The sequence below is a fragment of the Strix aluco genome, chromosome 6, assembly GCF_031877795.1.
Source record: "Strix aluco isolate bStrAlu1 chromosome 6, bStrAlu1.hap1, whole genome shotgun sequence".
NCBI classification, from domain to species: domain Eukaryota; kingdom Metazoa; phylum Chordata; class Aves; order Strigiformes; family Strigidae; genus Strix; species Strix aluco.
The window spans coordinates 12,615,448-12,635,555 of NC_133936.1; the positions used below are offsets into that span (position 1 = coordinate 12,615,448).

The 20,108-nt window shown below is 39.2% G+C and overlaps 1 protein-coding gene across 6 annotated transcripts in view; it reads left to right on the top strand.

The window, feature by feature from the left end:
• Positions 1-20,108, top strand: part of MYLK (myosin light chain kinase) — a 218,425-nt gene that overhangs the window by 90,948 nt on the left and 107,369 nt on the right. For 4 of the 6 annotated variants that reach the window (XM_074828720.1, XM_074828716.1, XM_074828718.1 and 1 more), the window contains 8 exons: positions 787-835; positions 3,795-3,960; positions 7,305-7,470; positions 8,078-8,152; positions 10,245-10,281; positions 12,183-12,757; positions 15,713-15,916; positions 17,061-17,195. In XM_074828720.1, coding sequence (XP_074684821.1) covers positions 787-835; positions 3,795-3,960; positions 7,305-7,470; positions 8,078-8,152; positions 10,245-10,281; positions 12,183-12,757; positions 15,713-15,916; positions 17,061-17,195 — 1,407 coding nt within the window. The remainder of the gene's footprint in view (positions 1-786; positions 836-3,794; positions 3,961-7,304; positions 7,471-8,077; positions 8,153-10,244; positions 10,282-12,182; positions 12,758-15,712; positions 15,917-17,060; positions 17,196-20,108) is intronic. The other 2 variants (XM_074828721.1, XM_074828715.1) reach the window with 2 other exon arrangements.

Consider the following 20,108-nt stretch of genomic DNA (forward strand, 5'->3'; position numbering starts at 1 on the left):
TATGGATCAAGATAGCAAAGTGCAGATTTTTTCTGTTCTCAGCAAAGATATCTATGTGGGGCTGACTGCTACTTGAAAAAATGAGTGACTGAAACACAATCTACTCTTTCCATCCTGCACAGCTCTCCTATTTCACAGTAATGTAAATTCTTATAAGGCTCTAGAACAAATTTTTTTTCACAGCCATCAGACCTGTTTGTTTCACGCTGCCACTCTGGATCTACCCCAGGACCTTACCCTTTTTTAATGTGCCCAAGCTACCAGGAATGCTGTGTGCAGTAGATGGCGCTGAGCTTACGTGGCTTCGGAGGCATCTCCCTGTGGTTCACACCAGCAAGCACTATGAGCTATAGTGCTTCAAAAGGAATCATTTTACAGAAAAGGTAGTCTGAGCTAGCACAGGACTAAAAAACAAACCAAGTAAAGTAAGACCTCTTTCAGAGTCCAAAAACCTTTTTTTCCTATCTTAATTTGAATTAGTGCTGCACTGTAGAAATTAGACACAGTGCTTCATTCACTTGTGTAGAATATTTTTTCACGAATAATCTGAAGTGTTGTTACTACTGAGGCCAGGGGTTAGATGGTAACTCTGCTAAAACTTGCTTTTGAAATTGGAGAGCCTAACTTTGGACTACAGATGACATAACCTTATACTGCAGGTGTTACATTGCTCCTTTATGTTCAAAACCTGGAGAAATGCACATTTTACATAGTCTTTATTATCTGTAATTCCCAATGGTCTTGATAAAACTTCTGACTTCCTGTCTTTCCGTCCTATGTTTACAGGAAACTCCTTGAAGAAATACAGCCTGCCATCCAGTGCCAAAACCCCTGGGTAAGAAGTCCACTGGCTTTGATATTGTTTAACAGACACCTAAATATGTTTTGGTAGGAAAACAAGTAAAACAGTTATTTCCAAAGAACAACCACTTGTCCCCATTTTAAGTGCCTCTTGCAATTTGTCTTTAGTGCTGATTCACTTTGAGGGCCAGTCAAAAAGGGTTGGATTCTTCCAGTTCTCAGTAATTCCTCACTGGAAACATATCCCCAAGGCTCCTTACTGTGCAGGAATCAGAGTAACAGAAGAAAGCAAAGCCTGGTCCTTAATGACTCAGTTCTGCGCAGCCTTGCATTGGAATAAAGTAACTGCTTGGCATGATTTCTCACACTTGTGGGATGGGGATAGCAAGAACGGCTGGGCTCTCAGAGGCAGGGCAGCGCCAGCTACAGCAACATCTGAAAACAAACACTTTGATATTTGTGAAGTCTAAGATATTTGTGGCTCTAAGTCCAAATCTCCACTTATCCTAAGCAGAATAGCTACTGTGAGAGGTGCTGTGTTAGTAAAATGGTTGAGGCTGTCAGGAAGACATAAGTAGCCTGATACAGCTCCTGCTCCCTCATACTGACAGGAATTAATCTGGATAAAAATAGAACATTCTGCTGGTATCTGCAATATTGCACCCTCCTCTGCTGCAAATTGCACCCTCTTGTCTCTGCTCTCTGATATTCAGAAATCCTTCCCCACATCTTCCATGACCTGACAGTCTCTTTATAAAGCCAGAGCAAACACTGCTTTAAGAGTCATCAATAAGAAATAAAAGCAAGTGAAATCAGCATTCTCTCACATATATTCAAGATTTCCAAGCAGCACAGTGGGTAAACTGTAGTTTAGAAGAAAGAATTGTCCTGGTTTGGAGTAACTGTTAGCAAGAATGGTTGATGGAGTGATCTAAACTGGCACACAGAAGAGCCTTCTTGCTGCCATGTACTTTCTGCACTTCAGTAAGCATTTACAACTAAGTGAATGCGACTGTTTTAAAAGCCCCAGGCCTAATTCTTCTAACAGCTGAATTCATTTCTTTATAAGTAGCTTGAATTTAAGCAGAATTATTTCTGATTTATATCCCTGGGACTGAGTCACCCTGGATGTAGACAAAAATACATGTCTCTGATTATGTTAGTGATCAGAATACAGATAGTTAAAACTGAAGATTTTAATTTCATCATTGATAAGAATATTGTTTATGTATGTTTTGAATTTTAAAATTAACTGAGATTACAACAGTGAAAATAGTAAGTGAAATTGAGTAATCAGAAAGGCTTTTACATCATAATGTCTGTGTCACAAATGTGCTACAGGAATACACACATGCTAAGTAACCAAAGCAAGAAAGGACAGTCAAGGTTGCTGTTAGGTTTTGTTATACATTCAGACTTTCCAAAGCACTATCCTAATCCATTGCATCGAGTTAAAGTGATTGACCTCATTTTTAACTCTCATGTGTTTTACTCCTATTCAGTACTAATAATTCTATGGTATGGAAAGTTTATGCCTTACATAAACAGGGAGGAGGGAAAAGAAAAAGAGATATACATTTCAGTTTGTGTATATCTAGGAAACAGCCATAAAGCTGCAGGCTAGCTAGTAGTTGATTTTCTTTTAATACATTTGTATATGTGTATAGATATATAAATATAGAAACACCACCTAAAGATGGTCACTAAAAGACTTCTTTAATACACATTTATGCTCTTCTTTAGTGCCAGCATGAGGAAGATGATGTTAAAAACTATCAGACATTTAATTATATGATGAAGTGTTTTCCATTTTAGCATATTACAGTCACCCTTCTCTCCCAAGACTTTTTGATGGTCCTCTTGTCCATGTAAATCCTTTCATTATGGTATCATCTCTTACATAGAAACCTCGAGCTGTCTATATGGCAACCATCATGTCTTGGCAGCACCTTGGACTAAGGCGATGCGGTCTCTGTTAGTATCTGACACCTGGTAGAAATGGTGAGGTATTGACACATCTTAATTACATGTGGTAAAAGGCCGTCTGGAAGAGAAGGCCTTGAAAATGGTTCCGTTTGCTTGAAATTAAAGGCTAAAAAAAAAAAAAAGAAATCACCATCTGCCATCTGCTAATGTGTGTCTTTGCTGTACCAGGGCTTCAGAGCAAAGAGTGTGAGTGTTCCCTTTGACATTAACAGACCTGAAGTTGCACCTTTTTTTTTTTTTTTCTTGCTATAATACTGCTTGATGTTTTATGTTTTACGGCTGTGTAACTGACGGTTTTGGACTGCAGTCACTGATGCCACTCTAGTTTCATTCCATATGTCATTTCCCAGCTGTGGCATCCATGTAAGTAGAGCTGGGCATTTATGCTTAACCGACATTCACCTGGGATGGGTGGACTTTGGTTTTGTGCCCATTTCATGTTTACTTTGAAAACACTGTAGTGAATGAGATTCCAAACAGAAGCCTTCCTCAAACCAAAAATCTGTACCATGACATGTCAGAAATGTTGCAAAAACAAGTTGCTGATTTGTAAATCAGAAATTACTGTGTCATTGCACTCAGTGTCAAAACAAAGTACATGGTAAAGAACTGTGAACAGTGAACAAGTATGCACAAATAATCTATTAGGAGGCAATTAAGAAACAGAAAATGGGAAAAACTAAATGCATTCAGTGTTTCCTATTATTTGGTTTGTCCAGCTCTGCTTATAAGCAACTGAAATTGTCCCCAAGATTTATGTGAGTTATGTGTATGCTGGTTGAGGGTGTGTAGCATCATACCATTCAGTTGCATGAGGAGTCAAGAGCATCACCAGCATTTCCATTTCTACCATTGTCCAAAAAAATATTGTATAAGTACAGTCTTGGTTACCTTCAATTATATACCCTTGTTGGCAGATCACTGGTCTAAAATGCTTCCTGAAGTGTGCTCTAACCACAACAGCTCCCAGTTCTTCTGTAAAACCAGGATGTTGATTGCCTTTCCAGGGGAAGACTTACTGTTCCTTCTGTGGAGCATAGGCCAAGCATCTGGGGAGAGAGTCCACCCAAGTTTGCTACAAAACCCAATAGAGTTGTTGTGCGTGAAGGCCAAACAGGGAAATTCTCATGTAAAATAACAGGACGACCTCAGCCTCAAGTAACTTGGTTTAAGGTATGATTTCTGAAAAAATTAATGTTTTCTTTCTCTTTTGAAATTCTGTGCCTTGAAAGGATGAAATGCATTTGCCATTGCAAATTATCATGGTGAGAATTTACATACAAGTAGAAACATATTCTTCCTTATTTTTATGCTGAATAAACTAACAAAAGATAATAGCGTTCCTTCTCAATATAAACTTCTCCCTTATCTGTCTCATTGTTGAAAATATTTGTACAAAAAAAACCCATCTGAAAGCCCCAAACAAGATCCAGGTTCCATTATAAAAATAGTGAGTATGGGACATACTTGCCCAAAGACCTTACTAAGTAAACAACATAAATAGACAAAGGATGGAAAATGTGAATATTATCATCATCTCTGTTTTATAGAGAAGGTCTGCAGGGATTTAATACTTTGACTGTGATTACAAAGCAGTCTCTGACAGCTGTAAAAATTACAGCTGTATTTCCTAAGTTCCATGTCAGTGTCTCAGTCTTAAACTGCCTTTTCTGTATCACTCACATTGGGTTTTACCTGTACATTAGAATGAAGATATGTTTGCAAAGAAATGGAATTGAATTGAAAAGAAAACTATCTGTTTAGGAATTAACAGATATGATTGGGGTTTGGCATGCACAATTGTTTTTTGCAAATTTAAAAAAAAAAAATCCAAGGCAGATGAACAACAGTTCAACTGTTTCAGTCTGACATAGAATAAAGGAGACCTGAGCTGTTACTCCAGATCTGCATTAAAATTGGGCATTGTGAGCATCTGTCATTTACCAAAAAAAAGCTTTATAAATGAGCAATATTTAAAATTCATTAGACTATTAAAAAAGCATTGAAGACTTAAGTCCTAGTGCCCCCTTTGGTCATACACAAGATCTCCAACCACTTTTTTGTGTTAGTAAGGAGAGAGCTTTCAGGTGATAATTAAATATTACACTGATTAGGCCATTTTTACTGAAACTATTAGTATTTTAGAGAATTACTATTACTTTCTTTAATTTGGAAGAGCAAATATATAACTGCTCTGTTGGCATCCTACTCCCCTCAAGCCTTCAACAGACAGTTGCCTTATGTATAGTAACAAAAAAAAAAGCTTTTCTCAGAGTTTTATTTTCTTTTAGTGTATCCAGGTTTTCAGGGGCAGCAGGATGGGTTCAAAGAAACCACAAAAAACCTCAGAAAACTGCTTGTAGAACAGGGAGATGCTTCCAAGTCATTGTCTGCTTTATTCCAGACTTGTCTGTAGTACAAGAATGACAGGGTACTTCTCAGAAAACAAGCAGCCTCTTGCTGTGGAAGCACTCACTAAGACATCTCCTTCAGCTGGCGGCTCCATCTAGAGTCTGTTTCTCCCTCCAGCTGTCGTCAGTTGTTTAGGGTCTGCTGGCTCTCTAGGCAGTCTGCAATGCAGCTGCTCCACAACAGCCTGCTTCCAGTCCCACCAGACTTGCTCAGGTTTTTCAGCCGTGCAACTCAGTTCAAAAGAGATTTGTCATTCAGTTCTCTTTGTTCAGGGCTGTGTGGTAAACAGCAAGTAGGGACTAGCAATCCAGCAGCTTGGATCTTTGCTTTGGTACTCCTTCATACATGTTTTTGCAGTTTGTTAGAGGTTGTATTATATGTGTTATTCTATAATCTGGCATTCCTTCTCTGATCTAATGAATGAAGTATGCAAAGTCCTTGTTATTAGCATCTCCATGAGTTCGGTTCATGTTTATGTCTTTAAAAAACATATTTCAACACTTGCAGGTCTGCCTATCTTATTCTGTAAAATACCATAGGTGTCCTGTTCAGAGGCTCAGTAGTCAAACCGTTGCTGGCCTGCAGACACCCAGTTCAGTCTCTTGAATTTATCCTCAATCCATTGCTTTTGGTTAAATTTGTTTTCTTTAGGCTTTCGTAATATTATTTTAGCACCTATTTTGAGCACCATGAAGCTGTCTTTCAATAATTCATATGCTCTGTAAAGTGCAAATGTGTTGTTGCTCTTTATCAGAGCTTTATTGGCAGGTTGTTGTTGTGAAGCATGTTTTTGCATCCCTATTCATAAGGCATGGATAAACAGGTAATCACAAATGTGTCATGTCTAGAAGCACACAAGCTCAGGCCCACAGTGCTTCTGGCCATGTCAGGATGGCACTGCAGGGTCCTGCTGAGTGGTAGGTATTGCAGCTCTGCCTCAGCATCATGGAAACAAACTTACGTGGCTGCTGGACCACATCTGGCTAGTGCCGGGCCTACACAAGACCACCTTTCATACAGCATGGAAGCTTTATAAACAATTAAAATTGCACTTTTCAGAACCAATGAATAAGCTTTTGTGTAAATGTCTTACTCTGCTTATTGTTTTCTTTCTCCTTTTCTTACTTGTTAAGTTGCAAAGAACAGAAGCTTCCACTGTATCACCACTAAACCCCTGCAGTGAACTAGTTTTTTTTATTCAAATAGAACTTACAGCACCCAGATAGCAGTAACTTGATAGAGACTTCAGGAATGCAGTGTCTGAAAACACTGTAGTGTTTCCCAAATGTTTACTGACCAATGCCCTACAAATTGTAGATTTGTATGCTTTCCCTTCCTATACTTAGGATGGGAAAAGCTGTGATGCCTGGTAGCAAGGGACTCCTCTTTAATGGCTGGTACTGAAGCAGAAGCACTGATTTGCTCACAGATGAGGTGTTGGTCAATTATTTCATGCAATTTAAAGGCAAAAATTGTCATTCTGATCATCTAATCTATGTAACAGTGAACATAGAACTACATGCATTTCTTCCTGCCTCAAAGCCATACCTTTTAATTTAACTCCAGTGTAGCACTGCAGAGAAGCTGTGTTGCAGCAGTGCCTCTCTTAATGTATGCCTAGTGTCTTCTGCGACCCCCACCTGGCCACTGATGAGATCCTCTTATGCAGAAATTTTTCCAGTTCCTGAGGTGATACAGCATAAAGAAGCTGTTGAGGAATAGAGAACTACTCTCCAACTTGGAAGATTCTGCTTAGAAGTGTGATGTTTGACATCCTGAAACAAACATGAAGAGAAAACTGGTTTGAGCCCACATACAGTGAAAATAAATTTTTCTAGGAATATGGATATAGTAAATAATGAAAAGCCAAAACCAAACTGAGATGAGTGGGTGGCAAAATGCAGGGAAGAACAGACTCCTGCAGATATGAGCTATAGAACTTTTGGACACAGTTTTTGTTTATACCATCTGAGTATTATTCATAGAAGGAAGTTGGCTAAAAGATAGGAGAAAGGCATTTTGACTTGATGTTTTACCAAAAAATTTCTTGCTCCCCTTCTCTTACCAATAGTTAGCTGTCTTATAATGTCTTGTGATATTTGCAGGGTGATATTCAGTTGCAACCAAATGAGCGTTTCAACATGTTTGAGAAAACAGGCATCCAGTTCTTGGAAATCCAAAATGCTCAGCTTGCTGATTCAGGAATTTACACATGCACAGTGGTAAACAGCGCTGGGAAGGCATCTGTGTCCGCAGAGCTCACCGTTCAAGGTACAGCAAGGAGTTTACAGGAGAGAGCACAACTGAACCACAGACATTCCTTTAAAATATTGTTGTGTTCTCAGTATAAGCATCCACTTTTCCCCATTATCTTCCTTTCTCTTCATTAAATTATACCGTGTTAGCTTGGAGTATGCTACAGCTGAAAATGTGTTGGTTCAATGGGAAAAAGGCTATCCAAATGATTTGTAACAACTTTCTTTAAAACCAACTTTTCACTTTTACTGTTATTTTGACCTCCATATGTTTTGTACATAGATTTTAATTTCAGCAAATGGAAATCTTGCACTTGTCATAATCAGTACTTAATTTTGTATTTGTTGAATACCAACACCAGATGCACATTTATACCAGCTCCCTTTTGGGAAATAAAATTGTACCTATATTTTTAGAATGAGGAAAGTAAAGGAGCATAACTCTAAATTGTGAGAGAGAAAAAAACAGCTTAATGAGATTAAATTTAGGCTTCTGAACTCCCAACCCTGCCTATTTCACTGCTGCTAAAGGAAATAAATGTCTTTGTATAAATAATTTAGGATGTTCTATCCCATATATGCATTACCGTATACAGTTAATTTTGCAGTTTGATGTTTCTTAGGGTGCCCTTTGCATCAGCTTCAAAATCATACAGCCTTCAGCAACCACACTAAAGAGGAATTTCGTCAGTCAGTGGGTAAGCAGTCACTGGACTCAATTAAATAATTAAATCAACAGCTGCTGGTTTCAGCTGCAGTCATAAGATCGGTGGGTTACATATGTGCCCAGCAGTGAATTTTTTGATGCAAGATTTTTAGGTTCACATCAATGCTGTCACTCTGTAAGATATCAAGAATATAAATAACAAGAGGATTTACATTTGGGATCCTCAGAACCACAACTAGCCTTTACCACTTAAAGCTGTACTTTTTATCTCTAAGTTCCAATCCGATGAAGCCACTGTAGAAGGAGCTTTTACAGGTTGCAATGAAACTTGATCCTTACTTGGTCTCCCTGAAGTGGTGAGCTTTCTGTTGTGTAAAGGGTACATCTGCCTTGAGAGATGATGCGGAACTGGGGTCACAAAGTCAGTTGTGGTATATGTTTGCTTCAGATGCTGACCACATCTCTGAATAATGCGGGCATTCTTTCTTGGATTAGTACAGGTCAGTAAAAAGGGCACTCTCTTGCAATGTACTTGACTAATCGGATGATTCCACTTACCTAACCACAATATATAATACCTAATTCTTTCATTATCAATTAAATCAGGTCATAGGACTTGCTGCAAGATGCTAGCAGACAACAAAGTGGCTCAGAATTACTACATTTTCTTTTAAATCCATGCAATCTCGTATATAGATAATCTTGTTCGAAGAGCTACTTTTTTCCCCCAAGTTCCCATAGTGGATAGTGCAGAGGGAGAGGGAAAATGTTCTTTTAACTGACAGGGTTGCATGGTATTGTCTTCTCTGCCACCAGTAGTTATTCAGCTTCCTCTTCTGCATTTATCCAGTCTCTTTTCAGCTTTAATTTTTATGTGAAGAATTTCTGTTACTGTTTATTGACAGGTTTATTGAAGTGAGGTCAGTGGGTAATTTCCCTCTCTCACTGCAACTTTTGTGTTTGTGTAAATAGATTCTTTCCGTCACTCTGAATGGTGCGGCAAGTCCAAGCATTTACATGTGGATTTTTCCTTGCAAAACACAGTGGAAATCAGGGTATCATCCATCACATGTTTCTGTATTTTCCCTGAGGCAGAGACTCTGAAAGCAATTTTATGGAGTATTTGTTGATGACATGCAAAATTCATTATCTTGCAAATTCATTATTACATGTCTTTCTACTGTAGCTTCTAGTCTCACAACTGACAGCAGTATAGATGCAACTTTGATCTGACCAGGAGAAAACAAGCTGCATCCTGTAGTGTTAACTAGGGAAAAATGGAGAGATGTGGTTGGTACTTGATCTGGATTGGTATTTCTCTCCTCCCAACTATTTATTATCTCATGCTGCCCCCAAGAGAAACAAATACTGTCAAGGTTTGGTAGAATGCGTGGAGGATTACATACATATGAACTAAAAGACTGACTGTGGGCAAGTATATGCTCAGTTATATCAGCCCAGCTGATGAGATACCTTGGCAAATCAATATAGCTCAGCCATGTTCCCAGATTTCCTAGTGGTGTTGCAAAGTGAAGAAATGTGATATATTAGCTTTTGTGTTATTCATGTTAAATATGATAATGCTTGCTACACAGCATATAAGTTGGTAAAAGCTTACAGGTGGGCTCAGGTTATGGGAGTTTTTACTACCATTAATTTGGTTTTGTGTTTTAGCCAGAGGGCAGCTGCAGTTTCACTGTGGGCATGCTCAGGTGGAGTACTAACAGTTTGTCTTTCTCCACTTCTACAAGCTCTGTGGAGTTCCTGTAAGATTTGATGAACTGCCTCCCAGTTGGAATCTCTTCCATACTTCTCTCCCTCAACAAGGAGCCTTTGAGGCTCACCGAACCTTTAGTTCTCAAGGGACTTGAGAACTTAGTTGACCCAGCAATGTCTCAAAATGGACCAAGACCTCTTTGTGTCCAAAGCTGCTTTGCTAAGCAGCTTGCTGTTGTCCATATGAAATTTCAGGTGTGGTGATAGTCAATCCTGACTTCAACGGATTGAAAATATGAAGAGTGGAGGTTCTTAAGTATATTCTTTGCTTAAAATCTTTCAAATATATGGAATTGTGTACAGTATTGTATGTATAAGTTACCTGGTTTTTCTTTTTTTTATTTCAGGTCCGGATAAGACTGACACATATGCTCAGCCACCATGGTATGCTTTTACTGGAGTACTTGCTCAGAATATTTAATTGCAGTGCACTAATTTTGACATTTACTGCATGAGCCTTCCTCTCAAAGTGATAAACCTTTTTGGGTCAGTCTTTATTTGGAAGTTAGAAAATGTTTACTTGGAATGAGATTCTCTCTTACTGCCAAATTCAGCTGTCCTGGTAGACTCCTACGAAATAGTTGGTGGAACTGGTGGCAACACTATGAAGTACAGAGTTCTGGTCTGGTTCAGGAAAACAAAATTTGGATGGCTTTATGCTCACTGTTCCCATGTAGCCAAATAGTTACATAATCTGAACAAAAGCCATGTGAGGAGATATTATACTCTCTACCAATTGTCAAATTTCCTTTTTGGAGTCAAAAACCTGCATGCATCTTGTCAGTACTGAGCTGGTTATCCTTTGCTGTCATAAGCAAAATGTGGTATGGCCATGGTCTTTGCTGTTGTCTGAAAATATATAGAAAAGCATGGGTAAAGTAACAAGAAACAAAAAAAATCATATTTTAGGGCTTTATCAAGACTTTTAAAGTTAAATTACTATAATTTTTTAAAAAATAATTTTGTTAAATGGTTTTTCTTCTTGAGTAGAAAATGCAGGAATGAAATGCTCTGACTGTGTAAGACACTTTCATGCAGGCCAGTTGCTTTACACTCTTCAGGGTGTTTAATCTGTCCTCAAATGCCCTGGATGGGATTCCAAAATGGCATGTTTACATTGTCCTAACTCCTTGTCCACTGCAAAGTGAATCTGAAAATGCTGTGCTGCCCTGTTTTTCAGGTCTGTGTGATTTTTAGGAATGTACTTTAAATTAAGTTCAGTGTAAATGAGACTGTGCAGCTCTACAGCCAGAACTCCCCATGTACTGGCTTCTCCAGAGTAGCTTTGCCTCCTCCATTATTTATTCAGAAAAAAAGGAGATATTTTGTAAAATGTAAAAATCTTACAGTTGTAACTGCAAATCTCATAGGCATTATCTCTAGTACATTAGCTCTGGCTGAAGGAAGTACCACGATAAATATCTTGAATCTTCCTGAGAGAATAAGTCAATGGCACTAAGTATAGCAAAACAGAGCTGGGCTAGAAATTACTTCCCGTATTTCAAATATGTTCCAATTCTGCCTTGCAATAATATTTTGGAAGTGTGAGACACAACATTCTACAGGTAATAGCTTAGTCGTCAGGGCAGTCAACTTCAGTGAAAGAAACTTAGATTCAAGTCCCCAGTTAGTCAGCTACTCTTGTGCCCCCAAAGTACTGAGCAGCAGATCCATCATAATTCTGAGAAACTTTTCCTAATAAAAGCATAGCTGGTATTGTTACATCCAGTCAAGTGATTTTTTTTTGACAACACCCACTCTCCACCCCCTAGACTTCAGTGAAGTTTTCTGGTCAGCCCTCTTTTGAAATCACCTAAATTACAAGACACCATAATTAGAAATAGTAAAATCACTGCACAATTTACATTTTCACTTCCCTTTAGGGAAATATTTTATGTGGCATTTTGAACTATACTTATACATGGCCTCACTTTATTAAAGAATGAAGTAGTGTTACATCATGGTCATTCCAGGGTCTCACATAATTGCTCTCTATCTAAAGAAGCATATGCAAGGTTAGTGTCTGACTCACAAAACATGTTAGAACCTAAGCAGTGGATTTGTATCCAGAAACTCCTCAGTTTAGACAATGTCTGAGCACTGATCACATTTTATGAAGCTTTTCATTTCACCTCTTTCATCCATATTCTTAATCTGGGTGAAGAAAACTAAATGTTAATTAGTTCACCTTCTTCCTAAGGGCTTGTATATTTATAACATTGCTGGTAATAATAATTAGTTTTTATACTGTGTCATATATCTGTAAACTTATCATTTTCCTTCAGCATGCCATCAAAACCAGCAACACTTGCTGTTAAAGCCGTTGAAAATTCAGAATTCAAACAGGCAACTAGCAATGGGATTGCTAAAGAGCTAAAATCCAGCAGTACTGAACTCATGGTTGAAACCAAAGACAGGGTGTCAGCAAAGAAAGAGACCTCTTACATTGCCAGAGAACCCAAAGACAGTAAGCAGGCACAGCACCAAGAAGCCAATGCAGTGTCTCCTCAAGAACCTAAAGAAGTAAAAAAGGGATCTCAGGTCTTGCAGAAAACTTCAAGCACCATCACACTACAAGCTGTCAAACTGCAACCAGAACCAAAGGCAGAACCCCAGACCACTTCCATCAGACAGGGTGAAGACAGGAAAAGGGCTGTGCAGCCCCTGATGTCAGCTCAACAAGCCTCATCTCTGACAGGGCAAGTCAGTCCAAGGAGTAGAGAAGCAGAAAACAGATCTGGAGTCCGGAAGGCTGTAATAGAGGAGAAGAGGGAGCCTTTGGGAATTCCACCTCAGTTTGAGAGCCGTCCACAGAGCCTGGAAGCATCAGAAGGCCAGGAGATTAAATTCAAGAGCAAAGGTAAAGGGATGAAAGTTATGAGAGCCCTGGCGTTAGTCAGGTTCCCCTTCTGTGTGTGGAAGTGGGGAAGCAATTCCTCCTTCATTGCAAGTTGTCCTCCTAAAGCATTTTGGAAATAGATGCAGAATCTTATGCTGTTTCCACAATACTCTTCTCAATGGAATTTTCAAGTCATTCCATGCCATAGTGTCCATCCCGTCTCTCATCTGGGGTTTCCCCAGATGTAATCAACATTGCTTTTTCTAGGATGAAGTTCTAGGGCCTCTTATATGAGAGTGCAAGAGAGAATAGATGGTACACTTGCCAGAACTGTAATTAGTTATGTTGCCCTTGAGCCAAAACAATGATCAGATAAGAAACTACAGTCAGTCACTGCATTTCCCTTGCAGCATCTACTTTTACCCCTCATATTTGATCAACCCAGTGCTGATCTGAGTGCTATCTAACAGCTGAAATGATAAAGTCAGAATTAAAAGGGAGGTTTAGTGTTTGCTCTGCAGAATTTAACCAGGTTTTAACCTTTCAGAAGAGTAATAAGAGCTGCATTTTGCTGAATCCAGGGAGTAGATTTGGAACACTTCTTTTTTTTTATTACAGTTTTAGTAGAAAATAATTTTGAAGCATTTTTCTGTGATTATTTTAAAATAACATTTGCACTCTAAAGTGTTCCCACAAGTGAGAGAGAAATTGGTTTTTGTGTCTCTGGAGGAAAAATAATCACACCAAACCATGGTAATTTACTTCATTTCTTGATAGTTCTTGCCCTGTGAGTAAAGAATACAATTTATATCACAAAACCAGAGAGCAAGGAGGAGAGAAAATACTCCAAAGATCCTTGCACTTTTTAAATAGTTTATTTTTCAGGTATATTAGTACTAAGAGTATGGATTGCTTTCCAAAAGAACATTTCAAAAACTTTGCAAGTTTTAATTAATTCATGATCTTTTTTGGTAAGGAAATGTAGCCTCTATTGTACAGAAACCAAGGAGATCATTCAGTTCTTATTGAAGTCAGTGAATGCCTTTTCATTTGGCTTTGGACCCAAAGCATGAACTCTTATATGCAAGGGCAAGGTGTCTGTAGGGAAGTTACAGTGGAATGTCCCTGTTGCACTTTAATCCAGGAAACTCTCTTTCCTGAGAATCCTCTCCACAAAAGGTGACTAGGGTTGCTTTCACAGGCACCTCTGCTTCCTGGTTGCAATGAACAATGGAAATGCTATTACATCCTTAAGGAGGCTTCTACCTGCCAGGCTGTCAGCTAAACATGCTTCTGGGTCTGTACAGTTACTACAAAGCATCCAGGTTCTTTGGCACTTCAGGGCTTGATTTATTTTTATTCCCTCAGCTTTTGGAGTTTCTCCCACCTCCACTGTTCTTCACTAATTGTCTGTGGATTCCAATGTTCTCTTTCTCTGCCGGGCAGGAAAGAGAATCTTTTCTGACTAATAACTCCTAGTTTGTAGTGAAGAAAATTCACAGAAAAATGACATTTCCTGGTTTCCGATGTATGCAATGGGTATTCCATTTTTTGTCCCATTTGTGGGTGTAATGGTAACCTGCCACCTTCCAAATTTTTTACGTATTTGGAAAATTTGGAGCTGGATTTAGGGGCCCCTTTTTTTTTCAAAGAGAAGGAATTCCTTGTTTTCATATTTCTAGTCACTTAGATCGTGTGGGGTCCTGCTTCTAGCTAAGGGTTCCTCTTCTTGATAAGTCACTCGCCTATCCTTGTATTTTCTCTATTCAGAAGGATTTTCTGCAGTATATCATATGTCTTTGTTGCAGATATTCCTGCCATCTTTTACTGTCTGTACCTTCCTCTGGGGCTGAGCACTGTTGCTATAATGAAATGGGTAGAGTTGGGAAGGTACATCAGCAAGGTGGAAGCCCCAGAAGGCCCTGTTTGCTGAAAATAAGTGAAGGATGGGGTGGGTGACCTTTTCTGGCATTCTTCCCTAACTTCTCCTCTTTCCTCATCATAGAAACTGCCCCATGAAGCCCATACCGCCCTCAGCACTTCTAAGAGCTAAATCTGGTTTGTAGAGCTCTGACACAGGCAAAGCAGGCAGTGAAGCCACAGCTGTTTGCTTCTGCTTCCTGAAAGTTGACTGTCCTAGGAAGCTGCCTGCTTTGCCTATACCTGGATCCTATCTGGGAAAAAATACCCAGAATCACAGAATGGTTGAGGTTAGAAGGGACCTCTGGAGGTCATCTGGTTTAATACCCCAGCTCGTGCCACATCAGATTGTCCAGGACTATGTCGAGGTGGCTTTTGAGTATCTCCAGGGAGGGAGACTCCACAACTTCTGCCTGTGCAACCTGTGCCAGTGCTTAGTAATCCTTGAAGTAAAAAAGTGTTTATGTTCAGGCAGAGCCTCCTGTGTTTACAGTTTATGCTGATTGTCTCTGGTCCTATCACTGGGCACCACTGAAAAGAGCCTGACTCCATCTTCTTTACACCCTCCCTTCAGATATTTATATACATTGATGAGATGCCCCAGCCTGAGCCTTCTTTTCTCCAGGCTTAACAGTCCCAAAATAAACAACCTCAGTAGTAGGTACCATGGATTGCAAAGTACTCAATCCTTTGCAGTGCTCAGAGAAACTAATTTAGCAGGATAGGAAGGAATAGGAAGATATTTCTTTCTTTCTTTCTCCTCTAATATCTCATCACATCCATTTTGTCTGTGGCTTTTAGAGAAACAGTTTTCAGATAGAAGTGCTTGAGGTTTTTCAAGTTACCAAATATTTATTTTAAAAGATGGACTGGCTGAGAGATTTTGGAAGATCAGAAATATCGAACTGTCTTTTTGAAGATAGTTCTGTGTATTACTTGCTCATTAAGGTTTATATAATTATGTTAAGGTTATAAGGTTTATATAATTAAGCAAATAATGGAACTACACTATGGGGAATACCTGTTCATAAAAATTTCAAATACCTGATTGTCTAGTTTCAGGGAAACCAAAACCAGATGTGGAGTGGTTCAAAGAGGGTGAACCTATTAAAGCTGGAGAAGATGTCCAAATATATGAAGAAGATGGAATTCATTGCCTATGGTTAAAGAAAGCCTGCTTAGGGGACAGTGGATCTTACAGCTGTGCAGCTTTCAACCCCAAAGGCAAGACTTCCACCAGCTGGTTGTTAACTGTCAGAAGTAAGTAAGCTCTTGTGAGCACTTTAAAAACTGTGGCTGGATGGGTGGTGAATACAAAATTTCTATTACAACTTCTCAATGCAGGTTAATTCTGATTCCGAGTTCTGTGAATAATGTGGTGTGGCATAACTGGCAAGCCACATTCTGCATCCGTTTCCTTTCTGACCCTTTGTTTTTGATGTTTGCATAGCTAAAACCATCTCATTGAATGTTTTGTACACAGGGAGGTCTGTTTTCCACTGAGGTTTTCTATTAATATTTGTATTTAACACAGGTTGCCAATGATTTTATTGTTGTTGTTCTGCATTTAGTTCTTTTGGGGATGCTTAGCATTTCTATAGGACACTGCATATCTGAAATGTTTTGCGAGCACAAATCAATCCTGTGCAGTAAAGTGAATAAGAACAAAAGTGAAGGAATTAGAACTGCATTCTGCTAAATTCAAGTACACCTCCCAGTGACAAATTATTTTGAGCTTGAAGACACAGTCTTACTGGTCTGGTTGAAAGATTTGCTGGCCTCTTAGCAAGTCCTATCCTCAATTCTAATCTTTTCACCTGGTTTAGGGTTTTGTCCTGGAGCTATAATCATGTTTATGCAACATTCGTCTATTTGCTGTGCCTGAGGTTAAACCAGATTACTCAAGATACTCTCTCTCTGTCTCATGAGAGGTCTGTAAACTGCATCCTTAAGTCACCCTGCTTCACTGTCAGCCAGGGGAAATTTGGAAGAGGGACTGGGAGAAGTCAAACAAGAGGAGAGAAGAATTATCCTTCGTGTTCTTTGCACTGAGCTCTCTGGTGATATGTTGCATACACTTCTAGTGATTGGCTGCAAAAGGTGGATTCTGGCATAGAAAACCACCACCTAAGATACAGCCTGAGGGCTGGCAATGCCTGCCTTGTAGATTATAGAAGAAGCCCTTCTTATACCAGTCCATTGCTCAAAATGATTTCTATTTCCTAATAAAACATTTCACCATGGTTTTGATTCTTTTTTTTTTTTTTTTTTTTTTGCTTGTTTACATGGGGTGTATCTGTTAGCCCAGCCATGTCACCTAAGCATACCTAGAAAAAGTCACTAAGTGGTAAAGATAATTTTGTCAATTTGGGTTAAAGGAACTGTTTTCATTTTGGTTTTAAAGGGCCTAAAGTTCAAGAGGTTGCTCCATGCTTTTCCAGTGTCTTGAAAGGATGCACTGTGAGTGAAGGGCAAGACTTTGTGCTGCAGTGCTGTGTAGGAGGCGTACCTGTGCCTCAGATCACATGGCTCCTCAATGGTAAGGAACGCCCTGCTCTGCAATCCATGCATGCACGCACTTACATCCAGTCTCAGATGCCACTCTGATCCGCACACAGCAAGGCTGTGAATACTGCACAAAGCACTCTAAGTCACCGTAATATAATCCACTAGAATATTTGAAGAAAAACAGTTTATATGCACGTAATATGCACGAAAGGTGGTCTTCTTGAGCATTTCTATCTTACTGCAGTTTTCCAGTATATCCAGCAGGGGACTCTGGTGACAAGATTGTACGCAGATGGGTTTCCTGGGTTTTGTTAAACACAGCTTTTCACCCCGCTGCAGCAAAGCCAGTGTTGCTACTGTATACTGAATCCTGGGCTACCCCCACTCCTATGGCCTCTGCTCTGAGCGTAACGGGTTGGCATCATGATCCTGCAGGGATAATAAGTTCTAAGCAGAATACATGCAGTATATCACTCTTTACAGTAGGAAGGAAACCCATGCCCAGTTCCACCCTTCCATCTGGGCTATTCTAGGGCAAATTTAAATACAAAGAATAGCATACTTTTCCATAAAGATGTTTCCTCCAGGATTGTTTTAAAATTGTTTATTTGCAGATGATCTCTGTATTTCTTCAGCTGTTCAGAGTATATGGGATAACTGAAAAAGGTGGCAGGGCAAATGAACCATGACCTTGAGATTGGTATGTTCCCACAGCCTGATCTGTTCCCCTTCCCAGTAGCTCCATGTCTAGAAGAGAAAGGCCACTGCTTTATTTACAGCACAAAACATGTGAGTAAAGGCTCTGACATTCTCCTATAGGAAACAATTTGTTTCTCTGTCTGAAGGCTACGCTGCAGTTCCTCCTTTGCAGTCGTGGGTAGAATCACTGTTTTGCTATGTTAGAGTTGTGTCTTGCAGCACAGTAGGAGGAACTCCAACCCATAGGCTCAGTCATTTCATCTTCATGTTCCAAGGGTACCCAGTGCACATAAAGGGTTGCCTTAGTCATTGTATGATGTAGTTATACCGTTGTCTTCCACGTACAGAGCATCTTCCTGTCTCAGATGACTTTCTGTGTTACAGTTCATCAGGCATAGATACAGCATCTCCGTTGATGTAACCATGTTCTGCTTTGCTAACCAGAAAACCGTTGTCTCCTGATAAATACAACCTAGAGATTAATAAGCAACATGTTTCTGTAGGCCTCCAGTACACACTGTGCCCCCTTGCCTTTTTTCAGGATGTTTGTTCTGCACTGACCTTTCTTCTCACTAATCTGAGATTAATCTGCCCATGTTCAGGTATAACCATGTTTATATTTCATCCAAGCTTCTAACTGCAATTGGATCAATATCACAAGAAGGCAAGAGCAGGTGGGTTTTTTTTCAGGCAGTTGGATATCACAGAATCATAGAATGGTTTGGGTTGGAAGGGGTCTTAAAGATCATCTAGTTCCACCCCCACTTCCCCACCTTCCACTAGATCAGGTTGCCCAAAGCCCCATCCAACCTGGCCATTACATTACATTACAGAACACTTAGGGTTCTGTAAGTGAAAGCCAGTGCATTAACTCTTCTCTTAAATCAAAAGGCAGTGATGAGTCTGAGTACAGAAACTACCATAATAATAAAAATTAGGGACATCATATGTTATTCGAAAGACATAAACACACTGCTTTCATTCCAGACTCCTAAAACATACCACTATAGTTTAATGCTTTTCTGTCTTGCGTGTGATTGTGATACATAACTGTTTCTATACCATTTTGATACAAATTTGAATGGATTATAAGCAGTTGTTTAATGCTGGTAATTCCATGTACACTCCTAGGGTCATTATTTTACCTAAGGATCAAAGTGGCTATTGTGATATCCATTTGAATGCAAACATTTCCTTCCTGTCTACCAGCTAGCTAGATACTACAAACTTCTCATATCTACATCCATTATCAAATAAAGGAGAAAGTTGTGTTTCTGGTCCTGAAATATTACTCCAAGCAGACACAACAATGCTTTCGGCAAAATGACATTATGGAGTCTTTCAGCAACTGGCCATATATGAAGAAACGGGCATACTCACAGTATATAATTTGAGGCAGGCAGACAAATTTTGTTTTTAAAAAAAGTGTGTTACAATCTGCTGTCCATGCTTGGAATATAAAGCTTTTTACATTCACAACCACTAGGCTGTGGCAGAGAAAAAAGCAATCTGATGACAGCAATCACACTACTGTTCAAAATATAGCACTTTTACAGAACTCCATAGAAATAAAAATCATATGGGATGGGATGTATGAAGTTCACAAGAAAATATCAAATGCAAATTGTCTTCCAAGCATGACAATGATAACAAACGAGAATTAAGTTTTGAAAGGAATAGTGAGAAAAGCATGTATATCTCAGTGAAATAATAAAGGTAAAGACCAAGTTATCAAATCATAAGAAACATGAATAGAAGGCTGATTTGAGAAACAAATAAAAAATAGGAAAACAACAGAACAGTCTCGCTCCTAGGCTGACCAGCCTTGATACTGAGCAGCCTGTATGCTGTCTGGTCTGCCTTCCCACCATCTCCAAGGAATCCACACCACCTGAGAACTAAAAGACTTGCAACAACTTCTTGTACAATGTTACATACAAGTACTGCTTTAGATACTGAGCATTTTTACCACCTGTGACTACATATGAATTTAGAACATTTTCCATGCCATTATATAGATTGACTTCTCTTTCAGGTCAACGGAGACAAAAATTAGATCATGTATACTGTGTATTGTCTATAATTACTTCTTAGCATCTGTGAGGATGAGTAGTTTTCCATATTCATAGAGACTACACAAATAAGAGCTGCCTGACTGAACTATGGATTTTATTCCAGCTCTTACTCTTCTCTGCAGGTCTACCATCTTCAGTTGCTTTTTATACTTTTTCTCTATTTTAATGAT